Raw genomic sequence first — 9,949 nt, forward strand, 5'->3', positions numbered from 1 at the left:
CATTTTCACATGTGAACCATAAGGCATTCGGTTTGCCTTTCTGTCACTCTGTCCCTCCCTCTCTCCTCCCCTCTGTCTTTTCTCTCTCCTCCTGTCGTTGAGTGTTGTGTACGAAAAACAGAGAGAGGAACCAGGAAGGCAGAAGGACCAAATCTGCATTTACAACTCTGTGCACGTGACTGTGTGTATGTTCCTCTTCAAGTATGAGTGAGAAACTGAGAGCACGAGACAGCGAGAAAGGGATGCAGACGTTTGGCAGGGATAGGTGAGAGGGATTTGGCCATCCTGTCGGGGGCTTTTATGTCACATTTCTTCCCTGAGGGCCTGACTGCTGTCTCTCTGCCTGGAAAATAACCTGGAAAAGCTAAAATGGAAAATCGGAAAACTCCCATCTGTAAAACAGTCGGAGCAACATCCCACCCACTGTTTCTGCATCAAAGAGAAAAGAAGGACTGAATAGAAGAATGATTGAATTTTTTAGTTTTTATCTAGTTAAGAAAGTGAAACGGAGAAGAAGACTTGTACATATGGACCTAAAGATTTATACAAATAATTATCCTGTTAGTGTTTTCTCTGAGGGAAAGGCAAAGAGCAGAAAGGAGATAATAGGAGAGGAGACCAAAGGGGAGGAGGGAGCATAGAGGATATTAGAGCGCAGAGAGGAGAGGACCAGAACAGAAAGTAGGAGAGAGAGGAGGAAGAAGGAGAGGGGAAGAAGAGGAGGCAAGAGAGGAGGAGAGGAAAGGTGAGGAGAAGAGGAGGAGACTTGATGTTAATGGAATGTAAGTAAAAATAGTGTGTTTGCATGTACATGTGGTGAGAAACACACTCAGTGACTATGATGATGATGATGATGATGATGTTAATGATATGAAGTGTGAGTGTTGTATGTTGTAATGAACCTTCACTTTCTCTTTGCTTGCTTACTGTCTCTTCCGCCTCTCATTATTCTTTCTCCCTCTCATCTGTACTTTCTCTTGCTCTAATTCTGTTCTGTTGTTTTATTTGTCTTAATTCTGTATACATACTATGTTTCTCTGTCTCCCTCTTCCTACTCTCTCTGCAGGTTAAGTTAGATAGTAACGGAGCGAACAGAGAGGCCAGTGTCATATTGCATTAGCATCTCTCTCTCACACACATACACACACACATAGAGATAAATATGCTGAAAGTGTTATGTGGACAATGTGAGTGAAAAGTGCTCATGTATCTATGTGCGTGTGTGCAGTGTGAAACAGCCGTGAGAGCCATATAGTCCTCTTAGCCACATAAAAAAAAAAATCAGGAAAAGTGGGAGGAAGATCAGCGCCTACAATAAAAGGAGTGAGGAAAAGTATCTTGCACTTGCTGCTGACATGTTGGATCTAGACTTGGATTGTGTAGTGGAGTGTATCGTGCCACAAAGGCTGATACAGTATGCACCAAGAAATCTGTAGCTTGTCCATTTATCATTCTGTTCTGTGGATGAAAACATATTTATATCTAAAATGAATAATTCAACAACTTGGAAAGCACCTATTCACCAACTGTCTAATAGTTAGATGAGAGAACTGTGCAAAGGATATGAAACTACAGCCAGCAGCTGCTTAGCTTAGCTTAGCATAAAGAATGGAAATAAAGGGAAACAGCTAGCTGGAACAAAGGTGACAACGTCCACCTGCCTTGTATTATGAATACAGTTTAATACATCAGCCCTAAAACTACCTCAATATGACCATGAAGTAGAATCATCACTTTTCAAGAACTGGAATACAGAATATTGCTTTATACCGTTCATGAAAGGAGGGCTACCGTATTGGACTCATTAACATCTTAGCTGGCTGTATCTAATGAATGAGCAACTAAATCTAATCACTTTTAATCAGGGCAAAAAACAAAGCGCATAAATCAATTTGGTGTTTTATGAGCAATAATCGTCCACACTTTTTCAGTTTAACACTTCAGTTCTTGTACAGGTTGTTAATTATGAGCTTTAAAGGTATTAGTTGGGGTCTAGCTATTTCCTGTTGTTTCCAGTCATTATGCTAAGCTAAGCTAACTGGTTGCTGGTGGTAGCTTCATATCTATCCATCCATAACATTTCCAAATTGTTAAACTATTTACCTAATTAAAAATTGTTGGAAATATTTTTTGATTGACAGTCACATAGATAGAGGGAGATAAACAGTGATCCTCTAACGTGTTATAAGTCATCGGTGTAAACAGCTCCTGTCGTCTAGACTGCCGGGCAGAGTGTGACTGGCTGTAATGAGCTGGCTTCAGGCCAACTGTCTCATACTAATGTCATTATATAACCATGATGTTCAGCTGCCTTATAGTAAATGATGACAGGATTTTTCACTCCATTTACCTGTCATGACACTGATGGAAATGTGTATTTTTTTCTTTCCATGGTTTCTTTGCTGTAACTTGTTCATGTGCAGCATGTTTTATAGATGCATTAACCGTAGGAAACAGCAGGATTTATTTAGAAAAGAAAACCCAAAACGTTCATTCATGAAACGCTCAATGAGAAACATGCCATTAATACACTAAACCATGAATTATTTGTGATAGCATGATGACATGCTTTTTGCAGTTACAAATAGTAACCCAAATTGTCACATCCAAACGATAGAGAGAGAGAGAGAGTAAGCAGGAGAACTGGAGAGAGAAGGGCAGTCATGTCCTGCAGCATTTACACATAACATCACAAAATGACCCTGACAGTCAGGGGGTTTAGAAATGCTTGGAGGTTGTGCTGTGTTTGGTTGTGTTAGGTTGCACCAAGATGTCATGCGATCTGTTGTCATGTTGTTTCCTCTTGCAATTGCTGTGTTGGTGCATGAATTTTTGTCAGTTTTGTAACATAATTACAGACTCAAGGTGAGCTTTTGTGCTCATGTGCACATGAGGATGAGACCAAAATGTATTTTTCTGACCACATTTTCAGAAATGTTAAAGGCAAAATGCAGATTTGTTCTCCAGTGTGATCTCTAACAGGTCAGGAGTGCTGCCTTCTGATTCAGAGTTTTTACGGCAGAAAACATCCACAAAAATTAGGCCAGTTTGGTCTTGTCTGAGAACATCATCCATTTTTTATCTGTTCAAGTTTTCAGCTTCTGCCATGTCTTTGCAGCGTCACAGCATGAGAGTACAACACGCAGGTTTTGGCTTCTTAATACCACTGCATGGCTTAAGACTTAAAATCTTCAAGACTTTTAATTTTTAAAACACAGTGTTTTCACAGTGTGACACAATTACAGTTGTTTGTTGTGAAGTCTGGTCTGTCTTCATAAAGTAATCATGCCTGCTTGCAATCAATAATAAAGTGTTTAATGCGGCAAAGAAGGTCATAAACAGTCAGTGAAAAGACATTCACATGTAATGAGAGGTGTTTAATGCTACCAGGGGACATCATAACACATTCATGAAAGTGAAAAAGAAAATAATCATGTTTGTGCTGTTATCTCTGCTGTGCTTCTGGTGATTCTTTCATAACAGGATTAACACTCATATCTTACAGGGCTTCATTTATTTGGAATAAGAGACTGAAACATTTTGCATGAGAAGATCACAAATGTTAGAATGAAGAAAGTCATGTTGTCATTTGTAATATAAGTCTTGCCAAGGGGCTTCACAAATTTGTGTAATTACAGTCACACTTCCAGCACAGTTGACAGATTTATCGTCTTATCATCATATGTGTGGATATTGTTTAACTCGAATGTTGCAGTTTTTCAGACAAAGAGAGTAATAGTTATTTAGAACATAGATTTTCATTTATCTGTGAAAAGGTCTAAAGAAGATTGGAAATGTTTGGATGTGGGTGAACCCCAAAAGTGATGATGATATAAACAGTCCTGATGTGTCAGTTCTTATTGTGCACCATTACACAACACTACAATGACTGATAGCTCCTCATTTGCATTATCCAATGTAAGAGGAGGGAACTTTAAACTGGTGGATTGGCTGGTGTAGACAGATTTATTCTTCAGCTTTCTGAATTGTGACAATTTAAAACAGACACCAAAACACCAAAAACTCTTTGTCGGAATTTGCATTTTATAAACTGTCAGCAGTTTGAGTGAAGACACATTTTGAGGTTTCTTGTTCGTTTGTTTTATGCAGTAGGAATATGTTTTTGCTTAAATCTTGTCAGATTTATTAAGTCTGGTGGTCCTGAACCACTAATTCAGGTGTTTTTATTATTGCATCTCATATCATTATCATGTAACAGCTGACCATTGTGTTCACTGTGCTCCTCAAGATGTGATTTATTTGAAAAATTCAAACTCTTTATAAGTTGGAGAACAAATAAATGGCCGGTGAAGTGTTCCATAGGATAAAAAAACACATGATCAGACCTTTTTCATTAAAGTCTCTTCGACCGGTTAAGCCTTTAATCTGAGCAAATCAGGTTGGAGAGGAGTTAAGAAAGAAAAGCAGACACAGTGGAGTCTCCTCTCTGTATTTGCTCATCTCGTTTTCCTCCCAATCCTCCTCTCCTTTCAGAGGATGAAGGATCTTCCTGGATCCTCTCCAGGCCTCTTGCTGTCTTAGGCTCTTTAAACCCATTTCCCCTCTGACATCTCTCTTGATCTCTCAGACAGTCTGGACCTGTGGGGTTAAAGATACTGTACATTTAGTATCAAAACCATCAATAGGGAACATACACTGAAGCTGTCATCCTGAGAGTGTATGGGGGAGTTCCAGTCTGGGTGTGGGGCTACATGTCTAGACACAATACGCTAACCTATTTTTCTCTGGCTCTACTCTACATTTACAACCTGCGTACTGCACACTAGTGCTGACAATAATCACTGTGGTATGTGGCACAGACTGATACTGTATGATACTGTGATACAAGAATTAAGCACATAACACTTCCAAGGATGTGGCAAATGTTTTTGCATATTAGGTCCATGTTTTATTTTTACCTCAGTATGGCTGACTGAGACCTGAAATGAGCACTGATGATAACTTAACTCTCTAAACAGAATAATAATGGATGCAACACCCTCATGACTCTGTAATTTGACGGTGTTCATATCCACATCTAATGAACCCTGTACCGGCTGTAGCCCTTTCAATGGTCTTTTTAGGTGTGACTTTTTGAAGACCACAAAAAACATTTCAGTTACTGGGCTTTAAGACCCCTAAGAGTGGGTAAAAGTAGCGATTTGAAACTCTAAAACCTTGAAACAACAGTGTTTGTTTCAGTTTTTTGACCACCCCATTTCCATGACAACTTGTCTTTGATAGCAACATCACATCTGTAATGTGCTCATGTGCCCCTGTGTGTGTGTGTGTGTGTGTGTGTGTCCACCAGCAAGGTCAGCTATATCTTGATGTGAGCGACTCCATGTATGGCCTACTGGTATGGCTGTTTGTTGCCACCTAGTGGTTGAGTTAGAATCTCTAGTCTGGTGACCAAGCTCTTACCTTTACTTTACAGGCCGTCATAGTCATTCAAGAGAAGTCAGTGTTTTTTCTAGGACCATGCGCTCTTGTTTTTCTGTCTTTCATTGTTTGGATAGGTTTACCTATAATTTAGGGTCTGTCCTTCATGATATATTTCCCGATTACAATGGGATTTGAGTCTAAATATGACCTTAACATTACTCAAATCTGTGTTAAGTACTTTGTAATTGACACAGATTTGTTAAGAACTTTGTAATTCTTGCCCTGAGCAATGTTAAGGTACTTAACAAATCTGTGTTGCAGGAGCAAAAGTCTATGACTCTGCAGTCGTGGATCAGCGGTTAGGGTGTCGGACCCGTAACCGGTGGATCGCTGGTTCGATTCCCCGTCCCGGTGTCCATGGCTGAGGTACCCTTGAGAAAGGTACCTAACCCCCACTGCTCCCCAGGCGCTGCACGCGGTCGCCCACTGCCCCGGGTTTGCTGTGTGTGTGTGTGCACGTCACTTGGGTGGGTTAAATGCAGAGAACAAATTTCGTTGGAGTGAGTTCCCTCCAATGACAAAATATGTCACTTTAATCTTTAATCTTTAATTTAAGACCGATGTGTGTGTATATTTGCCCTACATTGCAGAGGAGATATCAAGGTTAAGTATCATCACTTTTATTTTTTCTGTTGTCTGTGAAAAGTATACGTCTTATTTTGAAATCTACTTTTGTGAACTCCTCAAGTTGATCTTGTTACCTCGGTGTGATGTTCCTCTGTATTTGCTGTATTTTTTTTACTACAAAACCTTTGAGTCTGTCATACATGAGTTCATTAAATTATGTATACTTGTGTGAGAATACTTTTCTTAATTACTTTACATGTTTGTGTGATGTTAAATTGGCATGGAACTGAGGTGGAGAAGCCCCTTAGTTTGTCTGAGGTATGAACTGTTGTCTTTTCTCCAAAGCCCTGCAGGCTATCAGCTCAGGCATGTCTATAACTAACAGAAAAGTGAAGTACTCTATAATTAGCTCATCTTGTCTCCATACAAGACATATTTCAGTTATGGATAAATAGAAAACAGTGGCGATAAATTTTCAACTAGAGCATATTTCTCAAATCACGCTTCAGTATTGCAAAACAAAGTCTGTATCATTTTTATGAGTGGGTTTGTTAGAGAGTAACATGATTACTATAATTTCATTTAAATGAAAGGCTAAGTTGCCATAACTCACTGTTTACACAGATTGGTTATCACTTGTGTTATCATGAAGTTGATTTTTATGTTTTGAGCTGGAATTTACAGGAATGAGTTGGAGTTGGAGTTTTTTTCTGATTCTCTGCATGCCTTCACATTATTAATTTATCTTAAAGGATGATGTTTGACTGCTTCTTCCTCATTCTCACCCTTCTAATGTTCTTTCTGTCATCCATCCTTTGTCTTTCTTTCGTCTTGTTTCTAACCCTCCATCACTTCTGTCCTCACTCCTCCTCCCCTCAAACTCACAATCCAGGGGAGTCGTGACGTATGAGCTCATCTGACCTCTGCATAAAAATATAAAAAGCTGTGAAATCATGAGCACTCCAGCGACAGGAAGCCCAAATATGGAGGTGAAAGTGGTCTCCCAGGAGATGGCGTTGCTTAGCAACATATTGGCAGCTTACACCTTCATTGCAGGTAGGTCCAATTAGAAAAAAGGTCACTTGTGATTTTGTGGGATCACACTGTAATCATCATTATACTTGTGTGTGAATGAGAGGAGGATGTGGCAGCAGTCAAATTATTTAACTGTGTTAGACATTTTGAAAAACTTTCAGTATCTTTCTCCTCTATTCTCTTTTTCTCTCAGACCAGCCTGAGAGGACAGCACTGGTGTTTCTGGGTGGCGTCTGCATCGGCCTTCTTGTCACACTCTGTGCCATCGTCTTCCAGATACACTGTCGAGCCGACTGCCACTATGGCAACAGCAGCCACCCTCACCATCGCCACAGGAACAGGCATCATCACCGCCGCCATCACAGCTGTCCCCATCGTCAGTCCAGTGACAGTAACGTAGACGGCACTGCTGTTGTTACCTCTGGAGGGACCGGGCCTGCTGGCAACAGTGAATCAGAGGACTGGGATGACACGTCTGACCTGTCGGCACGGAGACGCAGGCGCTTTGAGAGAGCTCTGCTGCATGCCACCATGTTCACGTCAACTGAGGGTATCTCTCTCTCTCTCTCTCTCTCTCTCTCTCACACACTCATAACTCACATCAAGACTATGATCCATATTGGCAGGCCTATATCTCATGGAGTGCACACATTGAGGCAGATGTTGTACTACTTTACTTGAACACTTTGACAGATACAGGCACCAGTTAACTATGAACAGCTTGGTTTTACCTAAATATCAATGCTGCTTACACTGTAATGCATCATTAACAATAATAATAATAGCAGAACACTCTGGCGCCATTCAGCTGCCTAATGATGTTTACTTGTAATGGAGTATTTTTATTGTGTGGTTTTTATGGTTGCTTCCTTCACATGAATAAAACATCTCGATACATCTTCCACTACTGGCCCAGTTGCAATCAGCGTCCATGTTCACTGTTTTGACTGCATATATTTAAGAGATTTGAAGAGTTAAAACTACAATGTAAAACTACAGTTAAAACTACAATATGTGAGTATGATACATTTTAGTATTAAATCTGAGCATGAAAATGATTTACACAGGTGAGAGGAAGTTTTAAAGAATGAGCTTTTGGAAAAATTGGTGTCTAATTTGGGTACAACTTTCAGTACGCTTCTACATACACACACTACGTTCAGACATACACTTACAGGCATGCTCATACTCTTATACTTTGAAAGCCTTCTGAACGGCGATGTTAAATTTGATGGTTACGTGAATGGACAGTGTGTGGGTGTGATTTAATCCTGTTTTGTGCTTGTGTGTCTGTGGTTTGTGTGTATCATCAGAGCTGGACCGAGCCCAGCGGCTTGAAGAGCGCGAAAGGATTCTCAGAGAGATCTGGATGAACGGACAGCCGGACATCAGTACAGTCACTCAAAGCCTCAACAGATATTACTGACACGTAATCAAAGAAGCAGACAGACAGATGGACATGACGGAGAGACGGGCAAACAAGAGGATAAAAGATGAACAGGGAGATATATCAATGAAAAAATGAACGTAAGACGTGAGCTTTGGAGCACTGTCTACACTGCACCATTCTTAACAGACCAAACTATTATTGACAGTTCTGCCTGGACCGGTCGCCTCCACTGTGTAAACGACACGGCCTCCAATACAAGATGACAAGATGAGTGTCCTCATGCTCCAAAACAGCCAGCAAGTGAGGACACAACAGACCTACGGAGCACGTACACTTCCTGTTGGTGAAAACTCAACCAGGGATTTTAGAACTTTTAAAAAATTTTACTGGTGCATTTTAGAAACACTGTTTAGGGAAGGAACTGGAGGCTGCAGTTGTCTGTTTGTGATTGACATTGGTGATACTGTGTTGTTGCACTTTTGTCACCTTTTTTGTTTGCAAAGCGGATACAATAAAACGGTGAGAACTGGAACAAAGATTAAAGGTAACATAAATCATACAGAAGTACAAACTGGAGAGGAACTGGCTCAAGGTAGATTTACACACACTGGTGCTGTTGCTGCTGTACTTCTACAGCCCCTGCCATGGTTGATAAGATGTGTATTTAGCCTGTCTGTTGGTTGCATCTGTAAACTGGAAGCTTATCAGCAATAGGTGTTTCTGCGCATAGGAAAAGCAGGTCATCTTGTATGACAGGATCGTGCTGCCTTTCTTTACTTGGCTCATGTGGTAATGAGCTGAAAAAAAATAAACTTTTTTGTTTTCTGTACATTTATAGAGTAAAGTCCCTTCTTGAAATGGAAAATGGTGGCTCACATTTCTTTAACAGCTTTGGAGTGTTTTGGGGCAGGTTGTATATGTGTTGGGGTTTCACTCTGCGACCAGTGTTTTTCCTGTCTTTGTCTCTCCTCATTCCTCTCCTCTCTGTGTGTGTGTGTGTCTTACCTGGAGCCAATCTGGAGAGGAGCTGGGCGGTCCTTATCTACCTACCTGTCACCCACCCACCTGCGCGTCTATTCTGCATTCGCTCCAATCAACTCCACCCTTCCCTCCTCTGACTTTAAACAGATGGTTCCTCTGCTCTGCCTTTGGCCAAATTGTTCCTGCCACTTTGTTTTATGCATGTCAGGCCAACTCACAGTTTGTTCAGCCTTTGACTTGCTAATTTTTGAACCAATTCTTGCCTCTTGTGCCCAGGGTTACTGACTCACCTCACCACCTTACCTGTTTCTCCGCTTCGCTGAACCAGCCTGCAGTAAATCCCAGACCACAAGCACTCAGTATTTCAGTAAAAGATTCTTTATCGTTTCCAATCCTTGGTCTTGAGCGCTCTGCTTATTTTGTGGTTCAGTCTTGGTAAACCTTAACAATTTGAGTTTGATCTGCTGAGAGGAGAGATCACTGACTGTGATAGGAACACAGAGCAGACAGTTCACACACTGATCTCACTGG

General features: G+C 40.8%; 1 protein-coding gene across 2 annotated transcripts; it reads left to right on the forward strand.

The window, feature by feature from the left end:
• Window positions 1-723: 723 nt before the first annotated feature.
• On the forward strand, window positions 724-9,752 carry eva1a (eva-1 homolog A (C. elegans)). Of its 2 annotated transcripts, XM_046383962.1 has the most exons (4): window positions 724-782; window positions 6,905-7,068; window positions 7,241-7,597; window positions 8,361-9,752. In XM_046383962.1, exons 2-4 carry the CDS (start codon window positions 6,966-6,968, stop codon window positions 8,471-8,473), a joined length of 573 nt encoding a protein of 190 aa, XP_046239918.1. In that variant the 5' UTR covers window positions 724-782; window positions 6,905-6,965; the 3' UTR covers window positions 8,474-9,752. The 2 variants fall into 2 exon arrangements, with proteins under 2 accessions (XP_046239918.1, XP_046239928.1); XM_046383972.1 differs by lacking the exon at window positions 724-782 and having other exon boundaries at window positions 6,870-7,068.
• The last annotated feature ends 197 nt before the right edge of the window (window positions 9,753-9,949 follow it).

This window comes from Scatophagus argus, chromosome 1 (assembly GCF_020382885.2).
Source record: "Scatophagus argus isolate fScaArg1 chromosome 1, fScaArg1.pri, whole genome shotgun sequence".
NCBI classification, from domain to species: domain Eukaryota; kingdom Metazoa; phylum Chordata; class Actinopteri; family Scatophagidae; genus Scatophagus; species Scatophagus argus.

Coding starts and splice junctions, on each gene's coding strand:
- eva1a (XM_046383962.1), top strand. CDS start 6,966: ATGAGCACTCCAGCGACAGGAAGCCCAAATATGGAGGTGAAAGTGGTC. Junction 7,069..7,240: donor AGCTTACACCTTCATTGCAG/GTAGGTCCAATT, acceptor TTTTTCTCTCAG/ACCAGCCTGAGAGGACAGCA. Junction 7,598..8,360: donor CATGTTCACGTCAACTGAGG/GTATCTCTCTCT, acceptor GTGTATCATCAG/AGCTGGACCGAGCCCAGCGG.